Consider the following 20,973-nt stretch of genomic DNA (forward strand, 5'->3'; position numbering starts at 1 on the left):
GGACCGGCCCGGGGTGTGTGTCGTCGGCGGGGCTCGGACCCCCACCCCGGGCGCCCCCGCCGCGGTCCCGGCGGAATCTGGAAGCCACGCCGTGTTTATACTAAAAGAATAAAGATTTTTATTAAGCATTGTAAGTTGCATTCAATAGCCTTCGGTACAGCACTCCACAACCCACCTACAATCAGTCAGACCCAACAGCAGTTCATTCTTGCACAATCCATGAGTTAGGGCAGAACTCCCTTCAACTTACAGTAAGATCCTACTCAGGTCTCGCGGGCAGGGATTGGGGAATTACATCTCATTTCTGATCACTAATGTGTGATGAAGAGCATCAGGAGAATTATATGAAAACGAATAAGAAGTGATTCTGATTTCAAAGTACATTGTTTGGAAACAGTAACAAAAACATCAAAATGATATAAGTATACCTGCTTCTACTAAATTCTTGATGGGAAAGTTCTCAAGAACAAGCAATTTGTTTCCTGCTACAGAAGGGGAGGTTGTTTTTTTTGTTTTTTTTTTTAAGATCAAAGGGATTTTTTTTTTGTTTTTCACAGAATTTCATATTTTGCTAATATGAAGGCATAAAACAGCAACAAAGAACAATAATGCATACAGCAGTGAATACACCAGGGTAATGTTGATATTTGAAACAGCTAGATAATTTGGGGGGGTTTTTAGAATAAATGCAACAGAGGTCAATAATCACAAAATTTTAAGGTTAGAGCAAGATCAGTCAATGACTAAACAGAGTTAACATCTTTTATAGGACTATTACTGATTATTAGCATTTTGTTTTGCAAATGGGCACATACTGGTAAGAATGGAAGGACAATAACATGCATAATATCAACTACACACTTTAAAAATTATGAACCATGCAGAAGGTTAGCTCAAGTAGTAGCACGAATGGTCTACGTCCGATCAAAACCACATAGTTCATTGATCACAGATGCATGGTATTAAGTCACAAAAAGTTTCAGAACACATTGTGTTGATTTTGAAAGGTCATTTGCATCTTCTATGATTTCAACTTTATCTCCATTTAACTTGCTTGTAAAGTAAGTATGATGTGCTGCATATTTAAAATCAGCAGAACGGCAATATTACTCTATAATTTTTTAGTTTTGATAGTTGCACTTTTTTTTTAACACAAAAGAACCACATCAACAGTGATGAGATTTAAGTAAGAAAGAAAAACCGTGGTGTGCCTTACTTCTTTCATAATCATAAAATCAAAGCCTTAGACAAAGCTTTCTTGTGAACAGTAATGCAAAATCAAAGATAATGGCATACATATGGTGCCAAATGCTAAAAATGATATTTTAAGCTATATATACTTAAAGACTGCCAAAATTTGTTTTCTTTATAGTTCAAGAAACACAACTATAGGCTTTTGTCATAACCAGTTTAAACTTTGTGTGTACTTCATTTTAAGTGTGGGAGTCAAATGCTCTTCATTTTCTTTCTCTCTTTTTGTTTTATTGTAGCATTTTGACTACAACTGGTTAAAACTAAAAATGTGTTGTTTAAATCTCTGATATCAAAGAGGGATCCGAATTTCCAAAGTCCTCATTTTTCTCTTACGGAAAGGAAAAAATGTACATAACTGTAGGCTCTCTTTCTCTCCAGATATTCCTGAATCCTACCCTTCCAGCATCCTTCACCCTCTATAAAAAATAAGTTTACTCTTCTTTCTTTAAGACAGCAGCCTCCAGAGCATCAGCTCTGCGGCAAGCACTGTCTGTACTTAGTGCATTTAAGTGAGGATTTGTATTGCACGTCTTAGAGTCATTGTTCAAGGCACTTTCCGAGTGGCTGGGGGCCCTGGCGTCGCCTGCGCTCCCGTTCATCTGGGCAGCAGGCTTCTCCTCAGCCACCGCTCCGTTTTCAGCCAGGGACCCATCTGAAGACACGGCGGATGACTTGGATTCCCCGGATCTTGACTTCAGTTCTTTGGCCACTTCTTCTGCTGAAGCAGCATAAGGAGGCTTGCCCTGGTCAAAATCAAGGACAACAAGCAATAAAGCAGCTTTGATAAACAGTGGGAGAGAAGGAATGCCTACCAAGGCCTGACACCGCCTGCTTCAGATTCAACAGCGGAAGGCACGGCATGGGTGTGCTCTTCACGGGGTGTACTCGCGGCCCTTACGTACTCTGTGGGCTGCACAGCCCGTACTCTCTACACTCCCTGTGCACCTGCGCACTCTCTCTACCCTTCTCTCCATACACTGCAGTCTACGTTCTCCACAGTCTGTCTACACAGTCCGCACCCTGTATGGATTTATAGTCTGTATGCTCTATGCACGCTATACCTGAGCCTCTGTTCTCTAGCACCTGCAGAGTACATACACCTACCTACTCTGGTCTGTACCTCACTCTCGTGTACGCACATTCTCTACAGTCTACACTCCATACTCTCTCTAGTCTGTGCCTCCATAGTCTACACTCTAATACACTCTGTCTTATTTCTGACTGAGCTGCCACTGGCAGGAGCTTGTCTCAGCAGGTTCATCCTGGGACCCCTTCCCTCCACTTCTCTGTAGCTAATATCCTGGCCATGCAGGAGAGCCCCACTTGAGCTCTACCTAATCCTTCTGGGTAGTACCAGTTCTTCCTTAACACCGCCCCTCAATAAATCCTCTCTGAAATTTCAGACTACGACTCCCCCAAATGTTCACCAACTAACACGTCTGCCTGTCACGGTCTGTGGGGGGCCCATTTCTACTGGGAAATGGAGGCAGACCTAAGTCCTCTCTGAACAACCCAACAAGAAATAAGTCTAAGCTGATAATCGCCACATATGTTTGTGACTTATCTCTTCTGAACGGGTCTCTCTGCTCCTCTTAACAGATTTAAAAGTAATTCTGGAAAAATAAGAACTTTTAGAGTGATTCAGCTCATGTCCTGAAAGACAAGGAAGACGGCCCGAGATCTTCCAGGTGCTTACATCTTATACCATGGGTTTCTCAGCCTGGCACCGTGACATCTTGGACCTATCATTCTGCCATGGGCTGTCTTGTGTGCTACAGAGTGGTGGGCATCACTGGCCTCTGCCCATTAGAAGCCAGAAGCGCCTGCAGGTTGAGCTGTGGTGATCAACAGTGTCCCCCAAATAAGCCAATGGCCCTCAGGGGAGCGACGTCACCAGGGCTGAGAACCGCTGTCAGAGGCAGACACATTGCCGAAGAAAACCTTAATCGTCTTTGCCTTCAAATGGTCATCTTTCAGTGAAGAAACTGAGACCCAGAACCCGAAAGCCGCCTACACATCTCCCAGCTCTGCATTCCTTCCCTTTCAACCCCAGGCGGCAGCGTGTCTGGTCTCCAGTCTTCCCTACTCTGAAAACCAGGCCCTCCCTGCTCAGCCAAGTGGGGCTGGAGGTGCCCGTCGCCCTCGCCTCCGGCACGCCATCTTGCATGCTGGTGGTTCCTAGGTTGGTTCCCCTCTGGGCTCCATTCCCACGGGTCTTCTCACTTTAGTGTTCAATCAGAGTTCAGAAATACGAATGTGAGCTTTTCCACAAGTCAATACTACTGTCATTTTGTTGGAACCTTAAGAAAAATAATTAATACAAAAGTATAAGAGGGCAAAGAGGGGAAAAAGGTAACATCAAAGCTTTCCAACCTCCGAGCCCTCACTCTCTGAGGGAAAAGCCCACTTCCACTAGAGAGACACGTGCAGCAGGGTCGCCAGGGCCGGCGGCAGGGGCCGGCTGACTGGGGGCTCCCCACAGTCACTGTCTGGAAACCATGGGGGCAGGTACAGATGATGCCAGCGGAGGGAGCAGGAATGCTGACTGCACCTGTTCAGAAACAGACGTGCCCTCTTTCTACAGCCAAGTCTTCCCATAAGCCTTGGCCACTACATGCCCCCCCGAAGGGCACCCCGAGCACAGGGTGGCACTGCTTCCTCCGCCCACTGACACTCGACCCTCCTGGGAGGCTGCAACACCAACAAGACAGACAGGCCACAGACGCTCGCAGGCCAGCTGCCCTTCACTATCTGTGCTTCTCAAGGGGCAAGAACACTGATGCCACCTAAAAATGAGCAACAGGAGGCACCGAGGTGGAGCCGTCAGAACACAGCATAAGAACACCAGGGAAGGAACCACACCCCTGCGGGCCGCCGTGCCTCGGCTCCAGCACCCGACCCAGAGGAGCAGCACGGAGCAGACCAAGAAAGCCCGGAGGGGGGGTGGGAGACGGAAGGGAGGTCCAAAACAGAAACAAAGACGGCGCCGGAAACGAAGACCCAACTAGGGAAACACAACAGCAAGTGAACATCGTAATACATGAAGATGGCAAAAAGGAAGAAAAGCTTAAAATCGGAAATGCAAGTCAAACCACAATGAGATACCCAGCCAGACAGCTAAACTCAAGTATGGACAGTAAGTGGCGCTGGCGAGGGCACGGAGAAACGCAGACCCTCGTGCATGGCTAGCGGGAAGGGAAAACTGTGCAGCCGCCGCAGAGAGTCTGGCCGTTCCTCAAGTGCATGAATGCAGAACGCCCACAGGTCCCAGGAATCACCCCCAGAGGAATGGGACGTCTGTCCATGCAAACACCTGACGGCAAAGGCTGTAGTGAACAGTAGTGCGTATCTGAAAGCTGCTAGAGAGATACCAAAAGTTCTCATCACAAGAAAATACGTTTTTGTAACTCTTTGAGGTGATGCAGGTCAACCAGACTTACTGTGGCGATCACTCTGCAATATGTACACCTGGGACTGATGCCATGCTACCTATGCTGCTGACATCTCAGTAAAGCTGGGGAAAACCCGAACCTATACAAAGATGCCCACAGCAGCACCACCCGTAACAGCCGGAACAGTGAAAACAGCCTAAATGTCCATCAGCTGATAAATGGGTACACAAGATGTGTCCCGTCCCCCGGTGGAGCGTCCGCAGCAACAAACGGAGCGACGTGCTAGTGCTGCAACGTGCACTTCTGGGACATGCACACAGAGCACGGCCACGGAAAGCAGGCCCGTGGCTGCCAGGGGCTGGGGCGTGGCTGCTCCCGAGTAAGGGCTTTCTTCTTGGGGTGGTGAATGTTCGGGAATTAGCAGGGTTGCTGCATGCCAGTAAGAACAGACTGCACTGTCCACCTGAATGAAGCAGGTGAGTTCTGTCTCAAAAGAAGACCGCCAGGGAGCGGAGAACATGCCAAACACCGACAAGAGACACAGGACGAGCTCCACAGGAGTGCCAGAGATGAAAGCCAGGAAGGAAAAACGAGAGAAATGAAAAACCAGTAGTCCAAGAAAACTTTCTGATGTAAGACAAGATCTGAAACTGCGTTTAGAAAGAGCACGTTGTGGCTGAGAGCACCAACCCAGAACAACCAGCAGCGGGATGCATCACTAAACCTCGGCAGAGAAACAAAAACCATTTGGGCATTTGGGCCAAAACCCCAACGACTTCCAAGGGAAAGACAATTCTTTTATTATTAGTCTTTGACGTAAAGCTTTATGACAGAAGAAAATGACAGAACATGCATGAGACACCTGAAGGGGAGGTAAGAACCACCGCTTCTGATTGTTAGGAAAGCAAAACGCTCTCAAACGTGCCCTCGTTTCCACTGGGCCCTCCCTGTGAAGTGTGCTGAGGAGAGCCTCGAGGGATAGTGCGGGTGGACAGAGGACACGCTTCCACAGAAGCCGGGCAGATAGGCCGCGGTGCGGCAGCAGGTCAAGGCCGTGTGCCGGGACAACACAATCGGTAACCGCACAGCTACCATCAGAAACGCGGGCGCCGGCGGACGGAGCCACTGTGCGTGCAGCTGGGACAAAGCCAATGACAAGGCCGGGGGCACTCTAACTCAATCACGCCCGGGTTCTCGTGGTGGAAGAAGAGACACATAGATACCAACAGTACAGTTTAGGTCAAATTTCCAAAGTCTTAAACTTGAATTAGAAGAGTCCATATAAACTGAGGTATTTCACCAAAGAAAAGCAGCGGCATACACACGCGTGTGTCTGTGTGCACACGGTACATTCGAGTTCACGTACTTCCTCTAGCCCTGGTCACAGGAAAAGCCCAGAAACAGTGATTCGGTGTGAGGAAAGGAAGAGATTCAACAGAAGTCCTGTGACAGTAAAAGCCCTTGGTTTAAATTACAAACATCAGTGTGAATTCATGAGGATTGTATCTTAAAAAAACGCAATAAAAAGCACGCATGTCATGTGTGTGTTTCTGCACAAAGAAACAGGACTGTGTGTCCAGGCGTGTGCACACAGAACATGAGGAACAGTGACCGACCCCACGGCATCGGGGTCCACGGGCACCCAGACCGTGGTCTTGAAATGCCATTTCCCACTAAAGAGCCCAAGGAACTAAGAGAAATGTGGAGGTTCTGCTGGGCCAGGCGATACCCGCAAAGGAAGCTGCCGCAGACCAGACGCCACACGAGGGCCCACGGCCAGGGTGGGCAAGGTGTCTGTCCTGCAAGGGCTGTCATACTCAGGTACCAAACAGGAGGCAAGGAGAAGAAGCTTCTCTTTATAAAAACAGCCCAGTAATAACAAAAAAAGAAACGATGGAACGAGAATGTCTTCCTTTTGCAGTTTCCAGTGACTGCATGGATCCGGTCAGTGGCACATCAGTACAATGGTCCTGACACGCAGACACGGAGCCCGACGGAAGCACACAGGTCCACCTCAGCCCTGGCACCGGGACAGACCCACTCCCAGGATGCAAGAAAGAGGAGGCCGGGTCACGGGGGCCTCCCCCTCAGCACACACCCGGCCAGACGCAGGAAGTCTGTGGGGGACACACCGCGTCGTCCGTCCCCCAACAGAGTGAAGGCAACAAGCAGGGAGGGAGGGAAGCCAGCGGATCCAGGGACTCTGAAGAACATGAGCACCCCGCGGAGACGAAGCAGCAGCTACGGCACACAGCTGTCCTGTGTGGCTCGGGGTCTGTGTTTTATACCAAAGGCCCAGCAGGGCCGGCAGCAGCACGCGGCCTTCTGCCCAGGACAGGCTCTGGGTTGGAACACAGTGAGGGCGCTTCCCCTCCCTCTCGTCAACCGGATTCAGAGGCGGAGTGCCTTCCGCTCAGAGGGGCGTTTCTGAAAGCAGAGGAAGGTCGGGGTGGCACTGGGGGGCCAAAGTGAGCAGAGCCCACCCCGCACCCCGGGGGATGCTGCACTGCAGACTGGGCCCTGCTTCTAGGGAGGGGGCTGCCTTGTACCTGACTCGCTAGATTTCATCAAAACAGAAGTTTCTGGGGCGCCTGGTGGCTAGTTGGTTGAGTGTCTGACTCTTGGTTTCGGCTCGGGTCATGATCTCATGGGTCCTGAGATCCAGCCCCACATCGGGCTCCACGCTCAGCAGGGAGTCTGCTTGAGATTTTCTCTCCCTCTGCCCCTCCCCCTGACTCACTCTCTCTCTACAATAAAAATCTTAAAACAAACAGACAAACAAACAAAACAGAAGTTTTTAAGATGCTGAGGTCAGCTGGTAAAGGCAGGCATTTTAGTTTCTCTTGGCCAATTAAATTTCCGTGCGTGGGTTATTAGTATGTGAGTCCCAGGAGTCCTGAGGTTTGCACGTGTAGCATGGACAGAAATGCACACTTTGATTAAATGTTGTAACTCAAGAAGTAGACTGACTGGCATTTCTAAAAGATCCTTCTCAAGGGGAAATTCATCAGGATCCAGGCTCTGAAGTGGGACGAAACTCCAGCTCTTTTCACAGAGACGTGTACATGACTCTGTCCCCTCACAAGCTAGTCAAGGTGGTCCAGGAGAAGAAAAAGATTTCAGTTTTCTTCTTAAACCCTAACTGCTATTTACCTAAATAATGTTTTAGAACATAAACGCCACTGACAGCCCTGGAACACCCCCCATGCAGCTGTGACCAGGAGACCATACTCTTCAGCACCCGTGACAACGGCGGCCCCACTGGGCTGAGGGGTCCCGCCTCGCACCACCATGTTAGATGCACACTCGACAGCTACAGAATCACCGCAGCACTCCCCGTCTAGACCCAGGCACCGAAGGACGAGCCCGCAGGACCGGGCCCTCAGAGTGCGCCACCGCCCCGAGTTGCGGATTACCTGAATCACACCCTGGTTTTTATAGCCTCTGCCATAATACCGTCCACCTCTTCCAAACGTTCTGATCACCGGGGTGGAAATAACTCCCCTTGGACGCCTGAATGGATAGAAGATGACAGAAGCACACAGGCTTGAATCTGCTAAGACAGCTAAGGCATTTAAAATGACGTCCATCTCATGCAGTCGACTTGTGTCACGCCATGGATTTATCCCAACATTCCAAGAAATCAATCTTACGGTTTTGGTCCATATCCAGTGCATTCAATTTGAAAAACAACACACTTCAAAAATGTTACTTTTTTTGAATATTGAAAAACAGTTAATTGAATAATGTGTGCATAATTATTTAATAATGGTTAAAACAACTACATAATACTATATATAATGGAATCCTTTGTAACCACAAACTGGGACATCAAAGAATGTATCTAATGATATAAAAATGTTCCTAGTAAAGTCATAATTGGAAGAAGAGGCTGTTTTCTTATTAATACAAACACATTTTCAGAACTTACCCTCTTGCTGGTCCTCCAACAGAAACTACCTGTAGGGGGAAAGGCCCACGGCCCCCACGGCCCCGTCTGCTCCCAGCCCAGTGGCCAACCACAGTGCCAGCTATCTCTAGCTTCCCTCCCTGAGAAGGTATTGGCTGGATTCCTGCAGAAAAAATAGAACAAATCTTGACAATCACAGAATTAAAAATAGCAAAAACAAGCAAGCAACTTCTTTTCAATTGTGGTTTACGTTTCATATAAAACCCCCTTCCCTTGTTTTGTGAAGACTTATTTATTACATAAAGTATCTATGTGCACATCATTTGATTTTAATGGTTTTTGTTTTTTCTTTTTTTTTTTAGATTCATTTATTTGAGAGAGAGAGAATGAGAGACAGAGAGCATGAGAGGGAGGAGGGTCAGAGGGAGAAACAGACTCCCCACTGAGCAGGGAGCCTGATGCGGGACTCGATCCCGGGACTCCAGGATCATGACCTGAGCCGAAGGCAGTCGCCTAACCAACTGAGCCACCCAGGCGCCCTGATTTTAATGGTTTTAACTGTTGTTAAAAATACACCTGAGAGTCAGCAAACATGTTGGCTATTCATAGAACTCATGGCAATTGAAAAGCTACAAATGCAAACTGTGCAAGGCTTTTAGCCTGAAATAGGTTCAAGAAAGTGCTGCCACTGGGTGCTCAGGAACCCCCTTCACCACCAAGGTGGACACCTGCAAACTCAATGTTTTCTCTTCCCATAACTGCTTCCAAGTCTCCTGCCTTCACCAAACATTACAGAAGTTAACCAGTAAACGTGGCTGCTATTTCTCACTGTATTGTTAAATTAGAATTCCTTTACGTGGGGTCACAAACATCCACTGTATTCATTAACTTCTATTAGCTACATACAGCCTGCATTTTCTAAGGTTTTCTGACTAAACTAAGAAAATTCTCAACTAACTGACAGCAAAACTTCTGATAAAAACCAAGCAGAACAGAACCTCAGGCTTCTTCTTTCCTGGCAGATGGAATGGGTTCTAACACACTCTCCATCATCCAGGTGTTCAACGTGACAGTTGGCTGACACACAGCCCACAAGCAGATCTACGACAAGCCTCACATTCCTAACAGCCACACTGAAAAAATACAAAAACAGATGAAATAGGTTTCGATAATGTTTTATTTGACCCAATATATCCCAAATAGTATTATTTCAATGTGTGATCAATGTAAAAACTACTAATTAGATATTTTGTATTCTTTTTTCTATGTTAGGTCTAAAATTGGATGTGTATATTGTGTTTAGGGCCCAGCTCAGCTTGGACGAGCCCAGGTCAAGTGCTCAAGAGCCACGGTGGCTGACGGTTACTGCACTAGACAATGCAGAGCTGAGCTCCAGACACAATTTGGGGGAAGTTATGAAACAGGTTCCCCTTGCTATTTCAGCCCAAGAAACAACTACTTTTTTTTTTTAAGATTTTATTTATTTATTTGAGAGAGAGCAAATGAGAGACAGAGAGCATGAGAGGGAGGAGGATGAGAGGGAGAAGCAGGCTCCCCGCCGAGCCGGGAGCCCGATGTGGGACTTGATCCCGGGACTCCGGGATCATGACCTGAGCCGAAGGCAGTCGCTTAACCAACTGAGCCACCCAGGCGCCTCTCAAGAAACTACTTCTGACCCCACAGTGTCCATAGCCACCAGCCCACCCAGAGTTGTATCCCAACTGCACACTGACATGAGTGTCCAGACAAGGGGTGCACGGAGCTGAAGCCAATGGTGAAGCAGAGAGCACGAGTCACTGCATGTTGCATGGCGTGGGCAGGAAGAAAAGCGCCGGTGGGAGGCAGGAGAGGGGCATGCGGGGCCGGTGAGGGGGAGAAATGGCCCCAGAGCCCTGGGGGGGGGGTAGGGGGCGCTGCACTGGCCTGCAAGTCTTTACTGCTCCAGAAGAGCTCTCCCTCCAGCCCCAAGGAGCTGAGCTGGAAAAACATCCCTGGGCAGGAGAGAAAGACTTGCCTATCCTAAAGTTACTCAAAAATGTATCTGAAGAGCCCTGTAATGTGGATGGGATGGCCGGGTCTAACTCTGCAGTCCCAAAATACAGGACATGTGACAAAGCTACGAGTCACAAGCTCTAATTACAGCAAAATCACAAGACGTTATTTCAAAACTAAATGTTAAGACTTTTTTCTCTCTTGTAAGACTAACACATACAAGAAGAGAAGCGAAGGGAATTTAAAATAAACTCATTTGTATATGTGGTATTAGAACTTTCTGTAAAAATGTTTCCTATGAAACAGTCTGTGGAAAGTTTTTGTGCCAGGAGTTCTGCTACGGCCTCGGAACCTTCTGCACCACTCGTCCTCTCTCGCCGGGGGAGCAGCCCACCAACGGGCACCGTCAGGCAGCCTGTCCCAGCACAGGAGGCGATGCTGGGGCCGGGCGCACCGGGCCATGTGCACACCCGATGGCCCCGCTGCAAGGCAGAGACCTGGGGGTGGAGGGGGCTGGAGCGGGCCTGGCGGAAGGGAGGCGGTGCCGGGCCGGGACAGCAGAGGGGGCCAGGCGGGGCAGCGAAGCTCTAGGAGAAGGCATGGCATAATTACCACCCTGCGACTTGCTAGTCCTGCTGCTGTCACCGCCGGAGAAGGCTCCGCAGTGCCCCGCTGCCGTTGCCACTCGGAAGGCACGGTAAGCGCCTGTCGCTACAGTCTCCCCATAGGGGCCTCCAAAGCCACAGACTCCTGTGGGACCCGGGTGGAGAGAGACGGAGAAGCCATGAGGAGCAGGTTCGGGGGGAGCCGCCGGTGGACTTCTGGGCAGAGCGGCCCCGTCTCCTCCAGCTGCTGCTCCCACACCACCAGCTGCCAGGAAGGGGGTCTCCCAGCCCCCCTCACCAGCACTGGAATAACTCTGAACTGTCAACCACAGGGGCTCAGCCACTGGCGGGGGGGGAGGGGGGCGGGGAGGGGAGGGTGGCCTTGGCGGAGAGGACTCCTCTGGCACCCCAGACGTGAGCCGACCAACCCTAACACCTAATCTCTGCCGCAGGCTGTATTTCCCTCTCTCCCTTCCTCATCACGGCTTCGGGAGTCGAGTCTGCGCTGGTCTCTCCTGAAAAGCTGGTGCTGCAAACTTCATCACAAGCCTGACGATTAATTACAAGTTCCCAGCACAGCAAGACATGGGCCACCGGGGCTACACGTGGTGCACATGGCATGTGCGCCTCTCCCCCCACACCGCCGGTCCCTCCCGAAAGCGCCTGCACACTCACCTGCAAAGCCCCGCCCCCGGCCCTGAGCCGGGGGGACGGGCCCGAAGTGCCGGGGGTACACGGAGGCAGGGTAGAAAGGCAGCGCCGCGGGCGGCGGGAAGGGAAGTGGGTGGCTCTGCCGGGAGAGGTTCAGCCCTTCCAGGATGCTCTGCCGCATCTTTTCCACCTTGGCAGCTTGCTCAGCCTGCAAGTCAAGTGCCGGCACGTGAAAACGTGGCTCACAAGGCTTCACTTGAATTGGAACGGACGGGACAGAGTGAGACACGCCAACTGCCAGGACACGTCTGCATACTTCCCACAAGTCACGGTCTGCGTAGCCACACTTCGTACGGAAGGCAAGCAAGACTGAAAACGCAATGAACAGATCCCTCTCGCTCCCATGACCTCGATCCCAGACAAACATCAACTTAAACCCCGGCTTTCTTGGCTTATTTCCAGGCAAAACCATTTACCGCAGGAGTTCTTAATCGAAAGTGCTGTTTTGGTTCTGGAAACCAGCAGCTGAGTCCAGACAGGTCACGCTACAGCGCAGACAGTGCCCACGGACTGAGCGCTCAGGCCGGTGCGTGCTGCGCATGATACCAAGCACACTGAGACACAGAGGGTAACGTCAACCACACAGACGCGCCCAACACTGCTCATGTGCATCAAATCCACTGTGAAAAAACACCTACAACATTCGCCTGGAGTGTCTTTTGTTAATAAATCCACAAAGACATACAGCAACACCAGTTCTTGATCCGAGGCTCTGAAAACCCGCACACCCCATGAATCTGTCTTCAGACTGAGGCTGACTTGGGAGCCATGTGGCTCGGGGAGAATACGTAGTTAGAAGCCTGAAGCAAACGTGAGCCTCTTTCGTGCAACGGGACAAGATCACCTGACGGCCGACTTCACCTTATGCTTAAACCAGGATTTCACACAAGCATGGTCCCTCCTCATCCACGAGTTCCACGTCTGTGGATTCACCTATTGCTGAAATGTATCTGAAACCCCGAATCAGTGCTCGTGACCTTCTCGTGGCGATCTGCAGACCCGTGCAGAGCAGGGTGAGGTGGGAGGTGCCACCAGGGCTCTGCCATCCTGTTTCAGATTTTACACCGTCTACTTAGTGCCACGTTTCTGTTTCTGTGGGTGATTCTGCTGTTTGAAATGGGCCCGAGCATCGTGCTGTGTGCTGGCTAGTGTCCCTAAGTGCCAGGCTGTGGGATGTGCCTTGTGGAGAAAGCCCGTGTGTCACGTGCACTTTGTTCAGGCTGTTAGAGTGCTGCGGCCGCGAGGACAATGTGAGTGAGCAATATATGTCCATCGAGATGTCTGGCAACAGAAACACACATAAACAAGGCAGCGTATGGAGCTGCTGACAGAGATGTGGCCAGAGGCCGGTAGAAACCCAGCCCCGTATGACCCCCAGGAGCAAGGTTCAGTGTCCGGTGACTGAGTGCTCAGGCAGGTACAGCACGCCACCTCTACATCCGGAGCTCGGCGCCCGCGGCCTGCACGGTCACTCACGCACACGCGGGGCTGGCCCGGGCTCAGGAGCCAGCGCACGTTCCTGCATCCTGGTTTGAGGCGGCCAGCCCCTCCTCTTTGCCCCCCACCGACGTTCCCCGCAACTGACCTGACCATCACAGAGGTCGATGAGTGGGGTCTTTTCCCGGCTTGCTTTGAGGAGCTTGGACTGGAAGAGCTTCCCATCAAAATACATCCAAGGGCAGCAGTGCTCCCAGGGCACCGGCTGGCCACACGCGTCGTTCGCAAACAGGGCCATGTCCACGCCACTCATGAAGAGAGCTGACAGCTGAATGCCTCGGGGGTCGAGGTTCTCAATCTTTAAACGGAAAAGAGTGATTTCCGTGGAGTAAGAGCACGACAGGCCCCGCTTCTCGCGTCTGACTACAGCTCTCCACGGTTAACGTGGACACCCCTCCACCAAACGCCCCTAAGCACAGTGACCCTAGCGCTGGCCTACCTGAGCACAGACTTTTTATGTTACTTAACGGATTTACGTTTAAGACGCCGCTGTGTAAACATACTGCTTATTTCAATGTGGAACTGTAAAGCATTGTACCAGCGCACAGAGACCGCGCTGTGGCTGACGCCACAGTAACAGACTACCAGCAGTCTCCTGAGCGCCCAGGAAGTCCACAACTCACACATGACAACAAGTCACACCGTAGATCCTACATGCTGCCAACGTAGGAACAGAAAGATTATCACAAGGAACATTCTAGTAAGATTCTACATTTTTCAAGTCATTATATTAAAAAAGTACTCAGTATAATTTCATTCTAAAACCTGTACTTCATGTTTGTATCATTTTACATGTTAATGTTTTAGATAGCAACTCATTAATGAGACCGTCAAATGTTTCGGGAGAAATGGATAGCTTATAAATGGAGAACACAACAACAAAAACACTGTGTCTGGACCATGCAGACTATCTCTCCTGGCCCCCCCGCTGGTGCTGCCGCCCTCTCTGCTCGCACCTGGTGCGCTGGGCAAGGACCACTGACAGATACAGTCAACTCTTGATCGTCGGTCTACGAAGGACCTGGTTTGTGGATTACCCAGAACCGAGCTCTCACTGTCTGGCTTCTGTCTTCCTGCCCTGCACGCTTACTTTCTAAGGTGATGCTGTCCCAAGAATGCATTCTTTATGGGGCACCCACTAAGCAATGCCTAAAAGTGGCAGGTGCCCTGGCTTTTCATTAAAAAGGAAAAAGGTCATGCCCATGCCAGAAAATGATGAATTTATGAGCATCTGCCATTTCGTGCCAACATCCCCACAATCAGCTAACGCCGTTTTCCAACCTCTGGTTTTTTGGATTTTTCCAAACCTGGAAAAGCCTGTCCATGCCCACAGCCTAGCCCGCCGGCCCCTGCTTTGGGAGCGGCTTCTCTGGAGCCTCCAGCCTCACTGGGAGGGATACCCTGCTCGGCTGAGGGCAGGCAGGGCTGCATGATGGGGCTGGGTGCATTTTTATATTTATGAGCAGAAAACACAGAAAGAGAGGAACAAAATGGAGAAAGAATTCACTTGAAGTGGAAAAGTCCCTTCCCCTCTGAGAGTCTCGAAGCAGAAAGTGGGAGTGTTTCCTCCTGGAAAGCTGACCCTGGGAATGTGGCCTCGCAGTGAGGGGGCCACGGGGAAGCCAGGGGTGGCCAGTGTTGTCCCGCAGGGCAGCAGTGCCTTCTGGGGAAGCTGCTGCCAGCGCCCGGTCCCCGGTGGCGGCCACGTGCACACGCCACCCCTCACGTGCAGGACGGAGCCCACGCCGCCCGGCGGGCAGACGTGGAGGGCTCTCCCGGGCAGCTGACGGGAGGTGTGGGGAGTCGGCCTCACCCACACACATATCTACTTATTCTAAAAAGACTCACCATCAGTGAAAGAACCGTTTGCATGGGTTTCAAAAATGATTATCAAGTCATTTAGTTTTACTAACAACAACTACCATAATTTCACAGAAAAAATTCTCAAAATAAACGCTGTTTAAATAATGTAAATAAAATCTCAACTGCCGTGCAGACCTTGCCTCGTCCAAACAGTTTTCTAAATTACTTCACACAGTGTTTTGTATTTCCTTCCCTACATGCTAATTACACAAATAACGCTACGTAACACCCACAGGGACCGTGACACGTATGTATCGGGTACTGCTGTGCGCATTTTCACATGCATTATCTTGTTTACGTCTCGACCGCTGTGCAACACACACACCTCTCCTAGCGCCCCACTTTACAGAGGGGGACACGGAGTCACAGAGTGCTCAGGGTCCTAACACCGGTCATCGGCAGCACCGGAGTCTGATCCCTGGGTCACGGGTAGAGCTGCGATAGTTGCATCCCAGCTTCACTCCCTTACACCCAGGAAGAGAAAATCGTCAGCAGTATCCAAAGTCCCTCAACTAGAGAAAGTGACACAACTCTCTGACTTTATAGGAAATACAAATACGAATTCAGCCTCTGCCCAATTAGCTCAAGAACCAAATGCCAGTGAGGCTGCTCCCCAGCACCTCTCTGCCGGGCCGCAGACCCGTCCTCTGATTGGCCATGTTCACCTGCACGCACCCTGACTCTTGCAGGCGCCACAGGGGCCTGATCCAGTCGTAGAGCTCCTCCTCCTCCATCTTTTATGTTCTGCACTGAGTAGGCGAAACTGTTACAAGAATTTAAAGCAATTATAAGGACATCAAGAGCAGGAGAGAAAGAAACTGGATAAATATCGAGCCTGTACAAAAGTCCTTCTCCCGACCCTTTCCCCGCCTTCCTCCAGGCACAGGGTCAGCGCTGATTTACCTTCACCACTACCTTCATGCGGGTAGCCTAACAGAAGCACCTAAAAAATACAGCAGGGAAAACAAGGGCCCTTGATCCCTGTAGACCACATCTGCGAGGAGCCACGCCGGACACGCAGCTGTTCACGGTCACGGTGGGCAGACTGAGCACCCACAGACAAGCACTCTTACAAAGTCATTCTAAATTAATGCTTTCAACATCTTTCCCCACCAAACCTCCCATCAGAAAAGCCAACGAGAGGCCAAAGTCAGAACCAGGTCTTTTATTTTTCTTCTCCTTTTTATTCTAAAAAGCATAGAATGGACAAAAATGGGAGAAAAAAAATAGGGTCTGGGCAATCCACAAACTGGACAGAGGCCCCTAAGACAACCACCAAAATCAAGAGTTGACTATATCCCAAACAGTGAAATGGCATTTCACGGAAAAGCATCATCCTTGCTTTCGATATATAACAAATTTTAATGGTTAAATGAAAAAGCAATTTAAAAATTAACTTTTCTATCACTGAATTTGAGGACTCTCAGCTTTGCCTAGGGATTTCTGTAGCATTTAAATAATGATTATTCCTATCAATTCTCGATCTGATAGCTGAGAGAATCCTCAATCTTAAAAAAACAAAAAACAAAAAACTACCTTTCCCCCCAGTGAATACTATGTCCCCCTTCCAGCTCCACGGAATCTGGGCTGCTTGGAGTGAAGTGCCAGCAGTGCAGGCCGTCCTTGAAGGGAAGGCGGACCTCCAGACCAGCAAGAGCCGAAGGGACAGTGGCAGGCCTCAAGTCACTGCACATAAAATGGGTCTTTCTAAACACAGCTCTAGAAACACCTGGCTTCAGAGGAAGGATCAGGAGAAAACCATGAAGGCACTAAGACCTCAAAAGAACCAAAATGAAAGCTTAGGGTGTGGCTGTCTTTCAAAAGTTACACCCTGTGTGTTGATCCAAAATGAAAAGGATATGGGAGAGAAGATGAACTTTGAGGAAAAGCAACTTGATGGTGAGTAAGGCTTGGTGGGCATACCTGATACCTGGCGGTCTGATTTTCAGAACTGGGATGTCAATACTGATGTAATAATCTAAATAAGAGAAACAGGAAGTAGAGGTAGAGGGATGGCACCACACGCTAGTCAAAGTATTCACAACACCCCTGAGCACAGGCTGGGGACGAAGACAGAGCTATGGCACCACCAGCCGGGGGCACGCAAGCGAGAGCCTGCGCTGAGAGCCAGCCTTTTGGGGACACCCAGCCAAATACTCTAGAACGAAAACTTAAATTCAAAAACATTACAAATAAAAATAATTTCTGTCTAACAAACAGAAAAGCTTGATCTGCAAAGTAAAGAATATAATTTGGGGTGGGTTCTAAGTTTTGTTGTCTTATTTATTAGCTTGTGTCGAAGTCATCAGAAGCCTAGGGCGACCACGTGTGACCCAGGGCTCTGCACAGTCGAGGGCCACTCAACACCAAATTACTGAATATAACTAAATAATTCAGGGGAACCAGACATTGATTGGGCCCCAACTGTGGAATACTGAGTATCTATAAAGCGAGCCCCAAACAGCCCTGCAGGGAAAGAATGCCTTCATAAAGAATGGCTAAAAGATCTAAAAGTGAAGGCAATTTGTCAAAAGAGATTATTTGATTACAAATCAAGTATTAAAAAACAAAAACAAAACAAAACAAAACTATGTCAAGGGAAAAAAAACAAAAACCCTGTACATTAAAAAGAAAAGGTAGATCCACTGATTTAGCTAACTCTGGAAAGTCTTAAACTTTCTAAAGTTTAGTACAGACATTATAGAAAGCGAGTACAACTGTGCGAACACAGTGACTAACCCAAGTGCACTGAAAAGATAAGCACCCCGAAAAATCAGGGGACCACTTGGAGAAAATTAACGTTGCCAAAACAATAAAGAACAAAAGGAGTTACTGGAAGGAAAACTTAAAAGGAATACGATGTTAAATGCTAAGCAAAAGGGGCACAGGGATGATGGCGTAACTGTTCCTCAAGTGGCCTTTTAAAGGGGTTTACAATCGAGGAGGGCCAAGACTATTTTTTAGAGAAAACGAATGCTGTTATTAGGAACAACAGAACGAAATGAGAAAAGAATCCTGGCCAGATGTGAGAAAATCCTGAAGACCAAGCCCTCCCTGGGGTTCGGGGTCCCCACCTGAAACAAAAGCAAGTTTACTTCCTGATGTGAAAATAAGAGTAAACGCCCCCTGGTAACGAGGGAAAACCTCTATCGGACAGAAGCTGACTTGACCGTTTCCATCACCCGGAAGGATACTGCCTTTGCCCTGAAGGCTCCCAGGTCCGCAGCTCGGTTTTCTAGTCTAGCGCTCTGAGCGGCTCTGCCCGGTGAGGTCAGCCCTCATCACAAGTCCGAAGCAACGCTTCCCAACACAAGGAATGAGGCTTGTCCATTACCTTGAGCTCCTGCAGCTGGTCAGGCTCATAGAGTTTGGGGGACAGCGCCTGAGCCAGGAAGGCGTCCAGCTCCTGGCGACGCAGGATCCGTGCTCCAGGCCACTGCACCATATACCTACAGGTGGACAGAGAGGGTCTGGTGTCAGGATGGAGCGGTCACCAGTCACACACACAACCTGGCATCCAGGTTCTCGGGACACTCAGATGACATGCGCTGGGCGGGGGGGACCACCGAGAGTGCTCCCCCAGTGTCTTTATGCGCACCGCATGATACCAGCTACAAACGTGTGTCTCATCCCCTGGGCTCAACACAGTGTTTGCTTTCAGAGTGATTAAAATAGCACACCACATCTGCACACGCTGCAAAGCAGCTGCTCAGTGATTTCTGGTACAACTTCACTCTGGTAAGGTATTCAAACCCTGAAAATACAAGGTAAGCACCAATTTACATGATTTATTTATTTCGATTCAAGACCGGATACCTGGAAGGCAGACTCTAGGTCCAAATAAAAAAGACGCAGCTTCTGATGAAGAGCGAGTGTTGCGGGAGACCTGTGCACGCCAGAGGCTCCCGCACCGCAGGAGAGCGCCAGGGGAGGGGACAGAGCGGGGCCCAAGGGACCAGAATGGACACCACGGCCTCCAGACCAGTGCCCACAACCCTTGGACACGCTGACCTCCCGGGGGCAGCTCTGGTGTGAGCAGCTGGAGGTGAAATCGACTTTTAAGATTTTTAAATTTTTATTTATTTGACAGAGAGAGCACAAGTAGGCAGAGTGTGAGGCAGAGGCAGAGGGAGAAGCAGACTCCTTGCCAAGCAGGAAGCCCGATGCAGGGCTCGTTCCCAGGATCCTGGGATCATGACCTGAGCCGAAGGCAGACGCTTAACCGAATGAGCCACCCAGGCGCCCCTGAAACCGACTTTTAAATCTGAAACATCCATCTGCGCCATCTGCCTGGGAACCGCCAGGCATCCATGGTCTTCTTCCTTACTCACCTCGCCACAAGCCCTGCCTCCATGACAACTCCAGCCCCGGCCTGAGGCTCCGCAAGAGCCCGAGGGCCCCAGTCCTGCACTTGGCAAACCTGAAGGACGACCCAGTCAAGTTGCCGCTGATTGCTAAAAATAACCTGGGGTGACAGACCCCTCTGTGACCTCTGATGGGTGGCTCAAAAGGAGCAGAGACAGCCGTGACATGCCTCACAAAGCTCCTTCCAGTCCTGTCTCCTGAGGAAGTTCTCTCAGAGCTTAAAATCTAAGTCAACAAAAGGAGGAACAAGGTGGTGTGGAGCCCTATTTTGGTAATAATCAATATTCATCCACGGGAACGTGAGTGAACAGGCAACAAAGGAGGTTCCATCCAGCAGATTAGGAGAAGTATTTTCAATAAAAACCGGTACCAGGGACCGGTCTACACAGGCACATACCACCTCCAAGCCCCGCGGCCCCAGCAACCCCAGGGCAGGGGCTACCCCGCCCCACCTGAGAGATGGGGACACGGCGGCAGAGCTTACGTGCTTTGCAGGAACATTACATGGTGCGAGGAGGAAATTTCAAGGCAAACAAACGGTAGACGCTGCATCTGTATGGTATTTAGATTTAGCTGGATGTCTTTAACGGAGATGTAAGCTTCACTTGGTTGAGCAGTCGATGTCCGCAGGGATGAACACCGCAGCCCTGCAGGGGGTGGGTGCCGTGTGCCTGGGGGACTACGGTCTGCATCAGGGCTCGATGCGAGACAGCGGGTGTGCACGAAGGCCCCCACTCGGACAGCAGTGGCCGTGGGAAACACTGCTCCGTGTACAAACTCCAGCTGCACACCTGGCTGCTCCTGTATCGTGATGAAACGCGCAGAACACGAGACCTGCCATCGTGAGCACGTGCACGTGGACAGCGCTGGCCTAAGACCCGCTCAGCGTTGTGCGCCCACCAGACACAAACACCTCCCCCAGCACCCGTCCCCTGTTCCTTTTAAAATGATGAATGAGAAAAAAGGCCGTCTTGGGGACAGACTGGTTTTGTTGGCAGCAAAGACTCTCCAAAGTCAGTTTAGCTGAACAACAATGTTTTTGGTTAGAATCCCTGGTATGTCCCCCGTTTGGCTTTCTATTCACATTTTCACAGAACCAGCATTCACCTCTCTCTTTCTGGACACACAAGGGAGCGAGGCATGTGCGGACAGGTCGGACTCAACCACACCACACAGGCCATGCCCACGGTCATCAGTAAAGGTGACGGACAATGGCCTGGCCTGCTCCCCCGCCTGCCTGCCACGCCACTCCACATGAGCAGACAGCGGGAGGCTGTCTGTGGGGCCAGGCAGAGGCAGGTCCCTGTGTGACCCTCCTGGGAAGGCTATGCTTCCTAGGGTGCGGGCAGGCACAGCTGCCACCAACTGTCTGCGTCTCGCTTGG

General features: G+C 50.2%; 1 protein-coding gene across 7 annotated transcripts in view; it reads right to left on the reverse strand.

Annotated features, from left to right (window-relative positions):
- Positions 1–94: 94 nt before the first annotated feature.
- FAM120A (family with sequence similarity 120A) overlaps positions 95–20,973 on the reverse strand; it is a 91,968-nt gene continuing 71,089 nt past the window's right edge. For 2 of the 7 annotated variants that reach the window (XM_035029237.1, XM_035029241.1), the window contains exons 12-18: positions 18,559–18,673; positions 13,450–13,659; positions 11,829–12,012; positions 11,161–11,298; positions 8,578–8,719; positions 8,063–8,159; positions 99–1,997 (exon numbers count right to left, since the gene is read on the reverse strand). In XM_035029237.1, the coding sequence (XP_034885128.1) occupies positions 1,686–1,997; positions 8,063–8,159; positions 8,578–8,719; positions 11,161–11,298; positions 11,829–12,012; positions 13,450–13,659; positions 18,559–18,673 (1,198 nt within the window). In that variant the 3' untranslated portion in view covers positions 99–1,685. Of the gene's footprint in view, positions 1,998–2,362; positions 7,074–8,062; positions 8,160–8,577; positions 8,720–9,076; positions 9,690–11,160; positions 11,299–11,828; positions 12,013–13,449; positions 13,660–18,558; positions 18,674–20,973 lie in introns of those variants that run through there. The other 5 variants (XM_035029236.1, XM_035029235.1, XM_035029239.1 and 2 more) reach the window with 5 other exon arrangements.

This window comes from Mirounga leonina, unplaced genomic scaffold (assembly GCF_011800145.1).
Source record: "Mirounga leonina isolate KUSES-001 unplaced genomic scaffold, KU_Mleo_1.0 Mir_224, whole genome shotgun sequence".
In the NCBI taxonomy this organism is placed as follows: domain Eukaryota; kingdom Metazoa; phylum Chordata; class Mammalia; order Carnivora; family Phocidae; genus Mirounga; species Mirounga leonina.